Raw genomic sequence first — 17066 nt, 5'->3', positions numbered from 1 at the left:
ATATACCAGAGTAAAAACAAAGTAGCAAAATAATCCTTATGACGTAAAAGAAACTTCATGATTATTAACAGAGAACGAAAAATGTTACAGGTATTCCTAACAGCAATAACATTAATAATGAGATGGCAGAAACCTCCTAAAAGAAATTATTTTAACAACACGTGGTTATAAGATTTCTGTTAATGAGTTGCTAGAGGTGGCTCACTCTCAGTGCAGTCTTCACCTCACGTCACTAGGTGGGGCTCTAACACAAAAACATCCCAGATTTGAACTTCACAAAATGATAGGTCAACAACAGATTCATGCACAGAGACTGCTGTTTTCTGCCTCGCTGTCCATCCTTTCTCGCACAGACCATGAGCCGGCAGAAAGGTCCAAACTAGCTTAATCTTTTGACCTCTAATAAGTTAAAGAAAAATAAATACATACATTTAGATTTCAGAGATTAAACTTCTCCAATGTTTTAATCATTATTTAACTTCCACTCCCTCTGTTGTACAATTTTACTGTTTAAAAATCATTATATGTTTGCTGGTTTCTTTATCACTGCAGGTGACCTGTAGTAAATTTGGTTTGGTTTCATAATAATTGCTGTAAAAATGCACAAAATACAGAAATTCCATCTTAAATCAGCAATGAAAAACATAAAATTTAAGATAAAGTAGAAGGGTTTTTTTTATTACATTATTTTGGACATATATTACTAATGTTTGTTCCATGTACTCTGATCACTATTATGTTTTGTTTTTCTTCTCTGCACTGTGAAATTCCAGGATTCTGCTTTGTTCATCTACAATCTTAAGCAGCTTTCTAATTTTCTTATATATTCCTTGTTTCCTCCCCTCCTGTCATGATTTTAGTGTTTTTTCTGCCCTCTGTTTCAGTTTGGACACAAGGCAGAGAGAAGACCCAGGGGCACTTGTAACTAGCACAGGTGCCACTGATTGGCCTTGAGGCAACTGTTGTTGTGATTTGGTCCCATATAAATAAAATCAAATTTAAATGAATGCAATTTAACTGCTAGACAACAAAGAGAAAAGGCAACAACGCACTGAATGGACAGTAAAAGCTGTCCTAATTGGTTATTAGCGAAAGGATAAAAAAGACCTCCCACCAGCACAGTATTTAGACTGTCTGCTAATGGAAACAGTTTTTGATCTTAGATAACAAAGAAATCTCAGTAAATCAAGAGATAATTGAGGTAAGTTAAAAGTACTACTACAGAGTAAGTATAACTGAAATCAGATGCTTAGATATTATAATATTAGTATTTCTAAAGTGCTACTGACAACTAAGTGTTCAGGGATGATGTGCAGATATTACCTTTATTGTAGAAGTCAGTAAAGAATAAAAAAGGTTCATTGCCTGAGCCCAGATGTTTGAGTGGTCAGAAAGTTGGGAACTGATCACTGGAATGTAGGATACTGGATGGATCCTGACCCTTCAGAGTACCAGGATAGAAAGTTATATAATGGACACCTGGAGAGAATCAAGAAACCATATAAAAAGTCACATAACGCTTTTGAGCCTCTGATTTATTTATATTGAGCTATTGGGAGAGTACCTATATACTGTTATGATATATTACTGAGGTAATGTAAAGGTTGAAAGGATGACAATAACCCTGACGTACTGGGTTTGTGTTCCAGGATGAAGGAGCAGGGGTTACAAGCATCAAGGTCAGTAATATAATGGATTGGATTTATATTGCGTTTTTCAAGGCATCCAAAGCGCTTTACAATGCCACTATTCATTCACTCTCGCATTCACACACTGGTGGAGGCAAGCTACGGTTGTAGCCACAGCTGCCCTGGGGCAGACTGACAGAAGCGAGGCTGCCATATCGCGCCATCGGCCCCTCTGGCCAACACCAGTAGGCAGTAGGGTAAAGTGTCTTGTCCAAGGACACAACGACCAGGACAGAGAGCCCGGGGATCGAACCGGCGACCTTCCGGTTACAGATACGCTTCCCAACCCCCTGAGCCTGAGACAAAGAGAGAGGAAGCTATAATGACTTTCTATTTTACAGTACCATTAACTCAAGAATGCTCAAAGAAAGTCTAACAGAGACTAAATGGGCATACATTTTTGTTTTGTTTTGTTTTTAAGATCCCTGAGACTTTATCAGCTGTGTCTCCTGTCATGTTTGTATATGTAAACAAGTCGTCTAAAATTTGTGTAATACCTGGTCAGTAAAAATCTTGTTTGTTGTTTGTTAATTGGTAATTTTAAATTGCCTGTAGGTGTGAATATGTCTCTATGTGTTAGCCCTGCGACAGACTGATGACCTGTACAAGGTGTACCAAAAGTCTTGCTCTGTGGCAGCTGGGAAAAGCTTCAGCCTGAATTGGATTTGTGGAAGAAAAGGGATGGATGGACACTCCATTACTCACCAATCAGACAAACAGGATCTTGGCAGACTAAAGGACGGAGATAGCCAGAAGCAAAAAAGTCCAAAATACATTACCCGTGCTGTTTGTATTATGTGGTAACAAAATTATTCTCCTTCATTAGAAACAGATAATAAAAACCTTGCTGCTAAAACAATTCCTTATGGAAAAGTTCAATTTAATGAGCCAGGCATCTTATTAAACTGAGTAATGATCAAGACAAATGGACAAATTTCCAGAAGATATCAGCAGAACAAAATGGATTATCACCATAAAACCAGAAATGCCTCATGCTTGGCAAAATCATCCTTTTACAAAGAGAGGTCCTATTATTAGAACATAGTATTGGTATAATAACATGTTTTTTTGCCTTTAGTAAAACAAATTGTCTAACAATCTACATTATTTGTTGAAATATCATTTATTCATACTTCTCCGTTTATGAAAAAAGTGGAAAGCTGCTACCATAACACATACATCCTGAATGAACTATGATAGGGTTGTTGGTGCCACAGTAGGAAGTGACGGACAAGTCAGGCTTGACATCTGAATTATCCTGGACAATGCACAGAGTTCATTAAAAAAGAAGCACCTCAGTCATGAAAGTTCAATCCACCACCATATGTTATTGTTCCCATCTCAAATATGTAGTACAACACCAGTGTATGGATGCACACCTATTAACATAGCATTTTAAACATTAAAGTAATTAGAACACTTCAAAAGCATCCACATGTGCATTTCCCAAGTTAGAGTTCTTCACAGTGCGGCCAGAATTATGTCTTTATCTTATCCTTTATGAAAGTGTTGAGCTGTTAGTCTCTCCTCCATGCTGACTGTCCAGTAACACTCCATGAATGTTCTGAAGGACAGTGAGAGAATACTCAGTGAGAATACATTTGCACATTATGTTAAATATACAGTTGAGTTTACAGCCATCATCATTTTGGGCATTTAATGATTTCTTTAAAGTGTTCTTTTTCCAGGGCGGATGAAGTTTTTGCCAAGAAAAGTTGTCAAATATCCAGCCAGAATTATGTCAGAAGCTTGTTGATGGTAATCAAAAGCATTTGGTCATTTGGTCAAGGTGCAACTTGCTAAGCGAAAAATAGGCAAATATCGTATATGAGTATGCCTGTTTGCATACTTTTGAAATTGTGTGATTAGAGAAAATAATAATTTTTTAAAAATCCAAATATTTGCACCGCATTTTTTTAAAGTAATTAAAGATGTATACTGTGCAATCATTCCACCGTGGTAAAAGAACAATTCAAAGAAATCATCAAGAGCTCCAAATAACTCATGATGAGTGCACGTAAACCACAACTGTAGATAAGTAGGCATGACTCCTACACATGACTCAGTGTAGGAGAGGACAAAGGTTATGCAATGTTGGACTCTCACTGAAGCCATGGGTCAGAGTAAAAAACAAACTATGATCAATACTGGTGAGTCAGTAAGTAGAAACTTACCACAAGCTGGTGGTGTGTACAACTCTCCATCAGCGACAGAACAGAAGGATGCTGAGAGAGAATGGAAAAAGGGACATGGTCCTCAGGATCATATCCCAGCTCTCTGAATACTTCCACCAGGTTCTGCAGGCCAGCAGACAGTAATAGTATTATCATTAGAGAAGTGCTTAGTGTTATGGTTAATATTTATGCTCATGGTCATGATACGCTTTGTTAGCATTGCTCCTAATGGCTCCTAATCCTGTCCTTGGAAATGCATCTGTTCTTCAGTTCTGCTATTACACACATACAACAACTAACAGTTTGTTATACTGGAGATTTTCTTCAGGGGTCCATCTTATTTTGACAGCACCTCAATCATAGTACCATTAAAAGACTAAACATAGTGCCTGGAAGGTAACAAGTGTGTGATCTTGTAAGACTTACAAAAATTATAAGACCTCACCTATTTTTCTACATTTATTCATTTTCCAAATTAATCTAATCCTTCATTTATTTTAGTTGTAATTTTTATTTATTAAATTTACTAAATGCTCAGTTTGAGTTCTCATAGGCATCTATACCGCAGTGTGCTCCTTCTGATTCGGGCTGCCGGAGGGAACGTGGCTTTTGTCTTCCATCTTAGTGATTTTGTGGCAGATGACAGAAAGGAGAGCAGGGATCGACACTTCCTGCTCATCCCCCAAAATGCTTGATGCACTGAGAGCCCCTTCTTCCTTGTAGTCAAGTTCAGAGGAGGAGAGGTCTGCATTCTCTTCTATGATGGGCATAGACTGAATACACAACCCACAATGATAATGTGAAATGCAGTGCAGTGATTTTGCATGATACTTTTCCTTTTACATACTCACTTTGACAAGATGGCTCAGTGAGGAATGCGTGAGTTTTTGACCAAGGACCACGCTAAGTGCTCGGATGAAGCCCTGTGTGGGGTTGGGGTCTGCAGCAAAGTACTTCAGCATGGACACATAATCCAATCGAGAGGGAGAGAAGGAGTGGTCTGCAAACATGTGGAAAAAGAACTGAGGAAAGAAAAAAGACCACATTTTACAGTTAATTCATTTATTAACTGCAGCTCATTTAACCTGAAAAAAGATGATGGAGAATTAGAAAATGATCAGAATGACTGGATCCACTCCCTTTTGTGTTGTAGGTTAATGATTTTTACAATATGGAAATGAACAAAATGGCATTTTTTATTGTAACATTTCAAAAGCTGGAAAATGCTCTATAGCACCTTTGATGTTTTTACACTGTGTGGGGTTTTTTTTCATTTATGTTGCTTGTGCACTACGCCCATCTAAATTTACCACTGTGGCAGTGAAACAACCCAACCAAGTTTTTAGGCTTGATAGGAAGTCACCTTGCGAAGGTTGGCCAGACGCACATAAGGTACAGGCTCAGATGGGTCCTCGGGAACAGTCTGGACACTTTCAGTGGAGAACCACAACTCTGTCTGATGACAAAGAGGCAAGAAAAGCTACTTAATCACTTCTTTTTAGGGAGGTATGCATTTCATTTTATATTCTACCAAATACATAATACAGTCTAAATGTGATATTATAACTCAAACCAAGGCCTGATCACGGAACAAGAAGGGTCATAGAAAGTGTGAGGGTAGCTTTATCTAGAGTAGAATGATTTAATGTGATTTTTAAAAAATCAGTTAAAATGTTACAGTTAACAAGGCAACAAATGGACTTACTCTCAAGTAGTTCTCCTCATTTATATAGCCTATGTCACCAGTATCTGCTGCCTTGAACTGTTGTAGCACATCCAGCAGCTGACTTAACAAAGGAAATGGCCAAGGAAGAGCAGCACTGAGCAGAAACCGACGCCAGTCTACCAGCTCATAGCTGTCCGTCAATGAAGACACAATCTCCATCAACTGGGAACAGAACAGACAATAACACTGTTTGCAAAATCTGCATAATATGACAGAACAACATGAGGCAGAAATGTTTTGCAGTCTTTAAACCACACTGTCATATATTATTACTCAACTCTAAAAGTTTCTGTACCTGCGATTCACTTTTGTCCATCCAGGGCTCAGGCAAGGTGTCTTTGCCCATGTTAGTAGTTATGATATCTTTGAGCAAACTGAAGAACCCAGACGTAGACATGAAGCCTTAAAGTAAGCAGGGAGGAGAAGTAAATAATGGATTAACTGACAGACATTACTGTAGAATTAATTGCTCCACACCAGAGCTTGTCTCTCCAATTTGCACCTGATGGAGAAATGCTGTATAGCTGCTGGTACAGTAACTCTAGCTGAGCTATGGTTGGGGTGGACCTCATGGGTTTCTCCAAAGGAGGTGGACGGGGAGGGGGAAGTGGGCTAGCAACCACACGGCAGTCTCCATTCAGATAGAAGTCAAAACACTCCTGATGAATAGAATATGGAAAATGATGGAAGTGTCAGATTCTTCTGGAATAATTTATTAAAATGTGAGATATATATATATATATATATATATATATATATATATAAGAAAGAAGTCATTACTTACCAACACCAGCTCATTCTTCAACTTACCACCAGTCTCTATATGGTGGTGAACCACTTCTGTTAATTGGTCAATGCTAAAGAAAAGAAGAAAGACTCATAAAATATGAAGAATTTCTTTTATGCCATTTATGACAGAAAATCTCTCTGATTCAAAAATAGTGTATAAAAAGTTGACCATTAGTATAACATTTATCTTAGTGGCAAAAGCACCTATTGACATACATGTATAGCATTATGGTAACAATGACATACTAAAATCATTTGTCGCACAATAAATAAAAATTACATCAAGGGGCAAACGTGTGGTGATACCCTTTGCAAATTGTGAGGCTTAGATAACGCAATTACACTGACAGGTTACTAGATCTGAAGACTGTTTCAAGCTGATGCTCACACTGTACCATACCTCTTCATTTCTGCAAGATAGCGTTCGTGTAGCCACTTCTCCATGTTGCCAAAAATCTCTTCTGCTGTGCTTTGCAGAGACTGTACCATCACCAGACCATGAGCTTTCACCAGTGCAATGCGGGCCTTTACCGCATCCTCTAGAAAGCAGGCACATGCACACAAACAGAGGGACATCAACACATTTGCATGTATGTGCACAACTCAAAATGCATAAATAGATGGATATAAGAGACAGAGAGAGAAACCACTGCCTCTCTTAGTGTGTGTTGTGTGTGTGTGTGTGTGTGTGTGTGTGTGTGTGTGTGTGTGTGTGTGTGTGTGTGTGTGTGTGTGTGTATACCCTCATGAGTTACTGCAGCTGAATATTCTCTGTGCAATTTTTCTCTAACTTTAGGATTATAAGGCTTCTCTGAGTTTCTCTCCTCGGCTGTTGCCTGGCTGGGTGTCTGTGGTGGGGATGACTGATCTGGAGCAACAAAATGAACAGTGAAAGTTGTGTGGGCACCACTATGACTTTATTAATAATCTACATGAGACATGCCTTTTTTGGATGACTCCTTTTGTTTGTTGGTTTTATTTTCACTTGTGGAGGCTTTCTCCTTTTCTTTCTCTGGTAGTTTCTCGTCCTGCTCTTTTATCTCCGACCGGTCTGTTTCTCCTGACACCTATAGAAATATATAATCCATTCCATTCAGAAATCAAGTATATACTTCCATAAAAATACCTCCATGAATCTTTTTAGAAATATACATAGACCATTACCAGATTGCTGATAGCTGTGAGTGCTTCCTCATAGCCAGATATCAGTTTTTCGTGTGGTGGCTATTATAAAAAAACATTTTTTTAAAAAGTGAAATGGTCAATAACATCAACATTTTTATGTAAGTTAAGGTACAAATTCACAAACCGCATCTAAAATCCATTAACATTAGCAAGATGTGTCTATGTGTGTGTGTGTGTGTGCGCTGAAAAATAAAGGGCACATAAAGAGAGACAGGAAATCTGACTTGAACAGGTTCTGGCTGATCTTGGCCTTTTGTCTTGGAGACCCTTCCAGAGGCGTCAGGATGTCTGGTGAGTGGAGTACTAAAGAAAAAAACAAAACAAAACAGGGAAGTGTTTCTATGACTGAACAACAAACAATGAAAACTAGTGCAAGTGTGCTTCTCCCTTACAAATGTAACTTCTTCTTGTCCTCTCCTTCATCCAGATTGCACAAACTTGATCCTGGTGGTTCACTACTGATGAAACAAAAACTTTCTGTGCTCATTATGTGTAAATGTTTAGCATTCTATCATTTCACTAATTAATATGTATTAATATGTCTGAGCGGCTAATAATAATATCTGTCTTGCCTCTCATCCTGATCCTTATTTTCTGTGTTTTCCATTAAAGGAACATAAAAAAAAGTTGAGAGTGGTTTGGGAAGCATCTGTCCACACATGCTTAAATAGTACACCCTGAGAATACAGAGCATCTCCTGGAAGCGGTTCAACTCCACCTACACAACATTAACAATCAAAGATTATGGTGATATTTAAGAAACATTTTATGTAAGAGACGTAGCCAAAACAAAAACTACAATGTTACCTGCGTAAGTATAGAGTGGTGGTTGACGAGAACAACAATGTGCTCCTCCAACCAACCATCACTCATGAGAGAAGCCCTCTCTTGCTCATCCTGCTCCTTACGCTTGTCAGTAATGTCCCACAAACGTTCACGTAGCTCCTGTATGCCCGCAAATCATTAAATCATAAATATATGTTTGTTTGTTTTTTAAGTTTATTTCATTGGTTTTTAATACAAATTTCATGATTTTAGGAATATTTGTTTTGTTTTGTATTGTAAAGTCTTACATCCAATCTCAGATGTAGCTCTTCTTTGGTATCCTCATCTTCTCTCATATCATCAGGTATGCTGTTGAAGTTCTTCTGCCATTGAGACACTAACTCCTGCTTTAAGTCTGGGCGCCCCAAATAATGTTTGTAATGCTCTCTGCAGACACCAAAAACCAAAGAATGCACATTAATAAATTAATATAGCACCAGTTTTCATAAATGATTGTTTTCAATGAAAATTCATCTTTTATTTGTAAAACATTTCTGACCTATAGGTTTAAACAAAGGCTTGGCAGAATACCTGATATTAAACAGGTGATGGTTGATAACAGAGCGTTGCAAGCGCAGCTCTTGCATCACCGTCTTTACACCGTCTACATAAGAATCGCACAATGTGTCCCAGTATGAGCACAGGTACTCTGGGATCTCCTAGACAGGATCAAATGGAAGTATGAGAGGACAGAGTAAAAAAAGACAAAACCAAACAAAATACTCTGCAGCAGAAGATATATAGCAACGAATTTCATCTAATAAATCTCATTAACTCTGAAACTGCTCATGGACTAAATTGTGTAATAAAGCCTCCCTATAGTTACCTCCAGTGAGTCATATCCGCTAACTAACAAAACTAAATCTTTCAGGGAAGACAACAAATGTATACAGGGTCGTATCATACTGGAGGAAGTGGCTCATTCACATAGAGCTGGACAGATGATCGGGGGCAGAAAGACTTAGACTTAGGTGAGTTTTGGGGGGCTCCTTGACAGCTAACACTGCACACTGAGGATACTGATGCACTCCTACTGGGCCCTTTTGAGAAAGCAAGAAAAAATACGTAAATAATCACAAATTAGTGCCAAACCACCTTAAAATACTTATTTGTCAAAAATATCAAATGACCTAAAACAAGTCAGTGAAAAGACACACACAATTGTTTAAATTAGCAGAATCCTGAGCAAGTCACCTCTGAGACTTTGGACCTTTTCCTCTTTAAGGCTGGAGCAGGACTCTGTGGGCTCAATAGTTTCTTCAGTGAGAGCTGTAGGCTGGTCTATATCTGAAGGTACACTTGAAGAGGACAACTTGGGAGCTTTTGCACTGTCTAGTACAGCATCTTCAACAGGAGGACTGGAAAAAGCTGATAAGAGAATATGTCATAATTTTGAAAGTAAATGCTATGAAGAAGTGATCTACAACACTTAGTTTACTATATAAATAAAAGTACTGTAGCTAATCCTGGAAGCATAGGCAAGGACGATGACAATCCAAGTTCACTAAATTGAGCTGAATTACAAAACACCAACCACTCACCTCCCTGTGTTTTCAACATAGCTTGATGCAGGATAGACTCCACCCTACTGTAAAGCTCCTGAACATCTACATCTGCATCAACACGGACCAAAATGTTTTGCTTTTCGCCAAACCATTTCTCCAGTTTTGGCCAGGTATCCTGAAAAGCTGTTATCCTGAAGGGAAGGAATCATGTTGGATATTAACAGACACAGAACAAAGGTTATTCCTTCAAATTAAGCTCCCTATTTTCTTCTTTTGTACCTGTGTCCAATCTGTGCCAGATACACATTCTTGTCTGCATGCTGGGAGGTTCTAGGAGCATCGTCCAGATCTGCACAACATAAACGTTACACTAAGATTTAACTTGTTTCATGTAAACACAGCCTAACAGTTAATATTTGGGTGAATGTTAATACACATTATTAAGCTCCTAAGAGTTTATCAAACCCATTTTAGTGTATCCACGACTGATTGCATGCTCATCAGGGATATCCAGGAGCAAAACCAGGTCCAGCACAGGTGCAGGGGGTGGTGGAGGTTTTGGTGGATTGGGATCTTTAGCAAGGTTCTTCCTGCTATTAACAACTTCCTTTTCTAAGGATACAGCTCCACCAAGGGCTTTCTCTAGAAGATGTGCCTGAGTGATGTCAAATGGGAATCCATCCAGAATCCAACCTGACTGAGATGGAAGCTGACTAATGCAGACAGAATAATTATTTCACTATGTAGAGTGTGATTTGTTGTTCATTTTGTATATGAATATTTGGATTTCTATTACCAACGTGACATTAACTGGTAAAATTAAGACAATGGCCTCAATATTTCTCACCTGATCGCCTCTACTATAATGTCGACTAACAGCTCATTAGGGATAGTGTTCCCTTTCCTCAGCTCTTTTTCCACAGCAGCTCCTTGTATGGCTCGCTTCGAAAGCTGGAAAAGTAAGAAAAGCTTTTACCCAAATTCCAAATCATTCGATTTTCCAAATATATATTTGTATTTTTTAACAACAAAGATCAAAAACAATTTCCCTCAGGCAGATTGGTGTTATAAAATGGATACAGGCTGTTACGTAGTATAAGTAAATAGAAAAATGATAAGTAAATTCAAAGATGATAAATACAACACATACAGTACACAAACAGCACTTACTGTTGCATTACCAGCTCTATTTTCTTCTTGGTTTTCAAGATCTGGAAAAAGATGAAAAAAGAAGTGATGATAACAGCTAAGCAAAGAAACACACCATCGTGTATAATACAAAACAGAGTAGAATAAAATCATTAGACCTTCAGTAACCCACCAGATTTCACTGATGTGTTTGCAAGAGGTTGCTCATTGTCTTCCTCACGCTGCTGCGCTGTGCCCTGTTAATTTTGTCCAAAATAATTGTTTGAAATGACAGCAGAAATAACTGAAATGTTTGCCGTGAAAAATCTTTTAAAGTCTATTTATAATAAGAATGGATGCTACTAAAGTTACAGTACTCATTTTACTGTCTCTAACTAACCTTCTCTCCGTTCTTGTGAGCATTCAGTGCCTCTTCAATCAAAGCATCAGTCGATAAGACGTAGATGCCATGTGCTGAAGCAGAAACAATACATACAGTGACAACTAACCATGCAATTATATCCAATATCCATTTATAATACAAGTATAATATAAGTAAAGATTTAAGTGGAGATTAACTTTGTGTTTGTATATGCAGTAAATATCTTTTCTTATATCATGCCTTCAGCAATCTTGGACAGGCAGGTGGTCTTGCCAGAGCCAAACTTTCCAAGGACACAGGCCTTAAGGATAAAGTGTGGAAATAGGGATGATGATGGTTCAGTGATGGGTGGATCAACAACGTTCCTCAGTCGTTGGACAATGTACCCAAGAATATCATTGTTGGTCACGGGTAATTTCACTTCCACAGCTTCCTCTGGCCATCCCCACTCACCCACCATATTCTGACAAACGTATGTCAAAGACAAAGAGGACCTTAGGCATTCAGACAGCATCGGGTACTTGAATTTAGATACACACTTCTTCAATGTCAAAAATGTAGCACAATCGCCATGCCACTTTTTATTCTAAATAAAGTTACCTCGTCAACAAAAGTTAGCTAAGGGCAGGCAAATGTGCATACAAAATATGTTTGAAACACTGCATTCATATTTCAAACTCACAGTGTATTCATCATAGTCCTGATTGTTGAGTATCTCCTGCTTCTGAAGCTCTATAGTGTCTAGTGGTTCACGGAACCCAAACCCTGGCTGGCGGTCCTTTATTGGCTCGTAAAGTGGAAGACCACTGAACAGCAATTCCTTCCACTCTCTCATCAGCTTCTCTGGAATCCGACTGGACATCATAGCAGAAAATGACAGGAGGCAAAGCTTGAATTCTGAGGTTGGATATGGACTATAAATCTGAACAATCTCCAGTCTCTTAATTCAACCGTAATACGTTTCTTAATGTTGTCTAAATGTATTCATTTAGTCAATCAATGTTCACTGAGGTGGAAAATGCTGTAAATAAACTCTGCAGGGATGCTTAATCTGGTCATGAGTAGGAGCGCTGACACAGGACATGAGACATGTAAAACCTAGTATAACATACATACAGCATTGCAGATAGACGGATAGATCAAAAAAGCAAATATGGGGCATGATGAGCATGAGAAAAGACAGTCTGGACATTTACATGGCCCGATTTTATTTGACCACTGGTCCGTTGTACAATGACAGTTTCCAATATTGGTATTTTTTCACAGGTTTAAACTCACATCAGCATTTGCACCATACTGTGCAGTGCTTTGGCATTAACATTAAAAACAACTTCAAAATTTCAGTCAGATTTCAGTTTGTCAGTACTTTCCTAAAATACTTTCTATATTGTTTTTGAGTAAAAAGAAACTAAAATAAATATAATCTATATTTTAAAAAGTGCCCAAATTATTTCACTTACTTTTTCAGAAAAAAAATCTGTAAATTTTTTTTGAGTTTGAAATGTGTTCTAATTTAAACAAATTAAATCTGTATATAGAGCAGAGTACGTGCTCTTTTCACCCTTAGTCCAATTATTCACATCATGAAGTTGCCAATGTAAAAATATTTCTGCAACTTATTAGTGGTACCCTCTGAAAACATACATAACACATTTTTGAATTTTCACACATTTATCAAATGACCAAGAGGTCCGTTTTGAAACCAAACACCATTTGCTGCATTTATACTTCATCTTTACAAAGCAACTATGTTACGTACTTTCCATTGAGCAGTCGATATTCTCCAACCTTTGTGGCCAAGTCCATTATCTGCTCCAAAATGCCCCTGCAGTTCTCAAAATGCTTCTTATATTTCCTTTGAGCTCTCTCAACAGCAATCCTGTTACAGAATTCAAGCTCCTTTTTGATCTCTTCTGCACGATCCAACTTAGCCTGCTGAGCCAGAGCCTATATGAGACCCCAGTCAGAAAGAGGGAATCAGTGGAGAAGGTATAAAGGTTCCTGCTAATCACCAGTGTTTTTAAGAAATTAGGGAAGATGCTAAATATTACATTTCATCATTTACTGCATAAAATTTAGTACTAAGTTTTATTCACAAAGAGTTCTGAAGACAAAGACAAAAAATAACAAAAAGGAGAATTTATCACTACTACTGCCTAGTGTACAAAAAGGCACAAAAAGACCCTATAAGAGATTCTGTGTACATTTAATTATATGATTTTCTACATTTCTTCTGTAAATAACAGCTGAATTTGAAAAATGTTTTCACAAAATTCTCCTCTGATGTTCCCTGAGAAATTAAATTAGTGATAAAACCAGCACAAAATGGTGACAACATACAAAATATTTGACATTTAGTTAAGTGACTCTATGTTCGTGCCACTGTCATCAAATCCCATAAAAACTATTAAAAAAAACAGTAATTAAAGTATTTAGCATTGTTGTGTATTCATGTATTCAAAGCCTGGTTTCGTTTATTCGTCTGTGCCACAGTGCTCCACCCCCATACTGTTTCATCATATTTGCTTTTTGTCTTTTATTGAGATTTGTTGACAATTAAACTTATAATGTTATAAAGTGATAACAGTTAACCTGTAAATCTATACCACTGCTAATAATTATACGCTATTAAAAAAGCTATATTTTCACACTGAAACCATAGTGAACCATGAACATCACTAATTTGTTTTCCACTAAATCTGTCATCTGTAGTGTATCTGTGACCACTGAATGGACATGATTCATACACTCTTAGTATATCCTTTAGCTATACCTCTCAAGTCTATCTGTTTCTCTTCAAGATAACAAATTCTATTGATACAATACAACCTGTGTAAATCTGGCCTCTTATTTTTATCCCTACTCGACAATTAATACTATTACTGACCAAGCCTAATACAAAACAACAGCAGTGAGACATCCGTCCTCATATATCATCCTATCTCACCGCCTCCCTGTCCAGAGCTTCCTGGAAGTCTCTCTCTCTCCGCTGCTGGTACTGCTGTTCTCTGAACAGGCGGTTCTCTCGGATGACCTCCTTCTGCATACGTATCTGAAGTAGCTGGGTTGCCAAACGCTGCTCCTGCTGAGTCTGACGTGTCAGTCGCTTCACCAGTTGCTCCTCTCGTCGTGCCTCCTGAAGGGTGGGGAAGGAGAGGCTAATTAGCTGATTTAGGGGTTAAAATGACAAATGACAGTCAAATAACAGACTATTTGAGGTCAAAGAAAATAGGAGGGATGGAAAAACATTTGAGAACCACTGGATTTTTTAAATATATCTAACAAAGGCTATTAATATTTCTCAGCGAGATGTTTCACCTCCTGAGCTTCATGGACCTTGAGCTGCTCCACCAGGAATCTGTCTTGTCTTTTCTCTCTCTCCTTGCAAGCTATAGCATTTTCCTCCAGCCTCTTTCGGATTTCTTGTATGTATCTGTTGCTGGACTGTAACATCACCTTATTTCCACGTCCAAGCAAATCACGGCCCTGACTGCTGCTACCAAGGGAAAAATCTATGGGGGACTGACCACTAAAAATAGAAAGAAAGAAAAAACATATGTAAAAAGTTATATGGTAGCAAAGATTTAAGAGTGGAACAAATGTCCATTAAAACAGACATTTAAAAATATGCTTAGTTCATAAATAAAATATTTTCCTTTTCTCTTACCTTGATGATAACCCAGCAGTAATTACCATCTTCCTGTTTGTCTCAAACTGGGCTATTTCAGTCTGGACTATCTATGTGAACAAAACACAATAACACCCAAGAGACAACAGACCAAAAATAAATTTCCTCTATGGGTTAGGAAATTATTACAGCATTTTTAGCTCTATCACACCTGTGCTTGCTGTTCTTTGCGCTTCTGCTGCTGCTGTCTCTTCTTTAGGCTGAGCTGTGAAATGTATGGAGGTGGCTTAGGCACCTGCATATAAGTGGTCTGGTTAAAAGTCATGCCTTTGTGCTTCTGATGAAATGCCTGCAACTGCAACATACACAGTTCAGAGTAGTAAGTATCTCAAACTTTATTTATTGCAATAGCATAATATAAGATAATGTACAAAAGGAAAATACTGTGTGCCATCTGAGAATGAGAAAGAATTTGGAAAGGGGTTTTAGTTATAGACCAATTTAAGTAAGCTAATATTCTATTTAATCTTCCAGCACCTTGTCAATATTCTTCAGTCTTTTCTCATCCTGGACTTTGACTTGTCTCTTCTGCTCGATCGGAGGGGTCACCACAAACTGCTGGAATTTCTCCTCATAGTGCTGGGAAATTTTCTGAAGTTTCAATTCTGTATCACGTTTCACCACCTGACGCAGTCGCTATGTGAAAGGAAAAAACACTTGAAAATACACCTAAGGGCCCAAATCAAGATTTCATTTTTCATTATTCATAAAAAGCAAAACATTTTTAAACTCTAAATATGTTTCTTACCGATCAAAACAAGCCTGCTTCAAAAGGAAAAAAGCCTCTAATAACCACATACAAAACTCAACAAACAGCCCTCTTACGTCAGAATAGATCTGATGCTCCTTTTTGTGCAGGCTTGCACATCCTGCTGGCTGCATAATTTCCATCATTGTCCCACTAATTTCTGCTTTCCTGTTCTTCTCAAGTGAGACATAGAGTTGGTATAGGAGGCGTGTGGCAGCCCCCTGCTTCTCCTGAATTAGGTCTTGAGCTGTGTTTATGTCGAAGGAGATCCCAAGTAATTGGAGAGTAGGCTCAAGGCGGGTAAAATTATTCAGTTTGGAGACAGAGGTGCTAAAACGAAAGGTGTGATTTACACTTATTATGAACACCTTAAATGAATTGCAGAATTAAGCACCTGTAGCTAAGAGACAGAAAAAAAGGGGCAACTTACTCTTTCTTCATAAACATATTGAAATCGTTTTGCAGCTGATATTTATGCAAAACTTCCCCCATTAGGTAACCACTGGCGAAATCTTTGGCAATGGTCTTTGGCTCTGTAGAGATGAACATTTAGTCATTTACCCAAACAAAGACTGGTATAATATATTTTGAGCAGTCCAGACAAACTATTGGCTTAATGAGTTAACGTGTTGATGAGTATTGTGTATTAACTTTGAAATAATATCCCTTGGGTTGTTGACTTTATAGATGGACGTGCCCTTTGTCTTTTTAGCGTCCAGGAGCTAATAACAACATCTATACCGAACTTTAGCTTCATTAAGCTAGCAGCTAGTTCGTTGGACAAACTTACCTACAGCCTTTGACAGCTGGAGCTCCTGGTTCAGCCACCGGCACAATATATCCGACATCGTACTTTTTCAGCTCTTACATTTATACTCAGACAACACACCACCTAACGCTACTAAGACTATGACATTTTAGCCCCAGGTTAACGTCAGAAAAAACAGCGGAGCATATCCCACTGGTACACCGTTGCCATGGCGCCCTATCAACATTACCGGTGGCGTTATTAGAACGCCTCAGTATAGCTTACCCTGGATCAGTTTTTATTTCACAAACAAGTGTAATTAAAAACTAGAATTAATAACTGCTAACCGATCCAGAACCTGTGCTACTTAATACTAAAGGGACAAAAGTATTTTTAGCTACATAACCATCATCAGACATTAAAGGAAAATAATAACTTGTAATGGGGACTTAATAGTAGCACACTGGGCACGTTGATTAT

The 17066-nt window shown here is 38.1% G+C and overlaps 1 protein-coding gene across 1 annotated transcript; it reads right to left on the bottom strand.

Annotated features, from left to right (window-relative positions):
- Positions 1 to 2547: 2547 nt before the first annotated feature.
- Positions 2548 to 17005, bottom strand: spef2 (sperm flagellar and cilia associated 2). Its single transcript, XM_084945955.1, has 39 exons — positions 16629 to 17005; positions 16269 to 16371; positions 15916 to 16168; positions 15568 to 15726; positions 15242 to 15385; positions 15070 to 15140; positions 14721 to 14931; positions 14350 to 14538; positions 13162 to 13349; positions 12085 to 12256; positions 11643 to 11865; positions 11421 to 11494; positions 11214 to 11277; positions 11063 to 11103; positions 10740 to 10843; positions 10358 to 10605; positions 10172 to 10241; positions 9929 to 10083; positions 9582 to 9755; positions 9294 to 9427; positions 8919 to 9046; positions 8636 to 8774; positions 8370 to 8507; positions 8135 to 8280; positions 7955 to 8020; positions 7787 to 7865; positions 7542 to 7601; positions 7321 to 7444; positions 7120 to 7245; positions 6778 to 6916; positions 6373 to 6445; positions 6091 to 6247; positions 5884 to 5990; positions 5568 to 5750; positions 5226 to 5318; positions 4714 to 4884; positions 4426 to 4635; positions 3863 to 3985; positions 2548 to 3252 (listed from the first exon to the last, which is right to left on the bottom strand). The coding sequence occupies exons 1-39, from the start codon at positions 16684 to 16686 to the stop codon at positions 3187 to 3189; spliced, it is 5163 nt and encodes a 1720-aa protein (XP_084802081.1). The 5' UTR covers positions 16687 to 17005; the 3' UTR covers positions 2548 to 3186.
- Positions 17006 to 17066: the final 61 nt, after the last annotated feature.

The sequence above is a fragment of the Perissodus microlepis genome, chromosome 12, assembly GCF_051167445.1.
Source record: "Perissodus microlepis isolate ML-2025 ecotype Zambia chromosome 12, ASM5116744v1, whole genome shotgun sequence".
NCBI lineage: Eukaryota > Metazoa > Chordata > Actinopteri > Cichliformes > Cichlidae > Perissodus > Perissodus microlepis.
The sequence above is the reverse complement of the archived record's forward strand: the minus strand, read 5'-3'. Positions and strand labels throughout refer to the sequence as shown.

What these genes read in the sequence shown, in the direction of transcription:
- spef2 (XM_084945955.1), bottom strand. Translation starts at nt 16,686, where the DNA reads ATGTCGGATATATTGTGCCGGTGGCTGAACCAGGAGCTCCAGCTGTCA. An exon ending in CCTGTCCAAGATTGCTGAAG is followed by an intron (nt 11,495 to 11,642) that starts GCATGATATAAG and finishes TTTCTGCTTCAG; the next exon opens with CACATGGCATCTACGTCTTA. An exon ending in AAAGGTCCAAAGTCTCAGAG is followed by an intron (nt 9,428 to 9,581) that starts GTGACTTGCTCA and finishes CTTTCTCAAAAG; the next exon opens with GGCCCAGTAGGAGTGCATCA.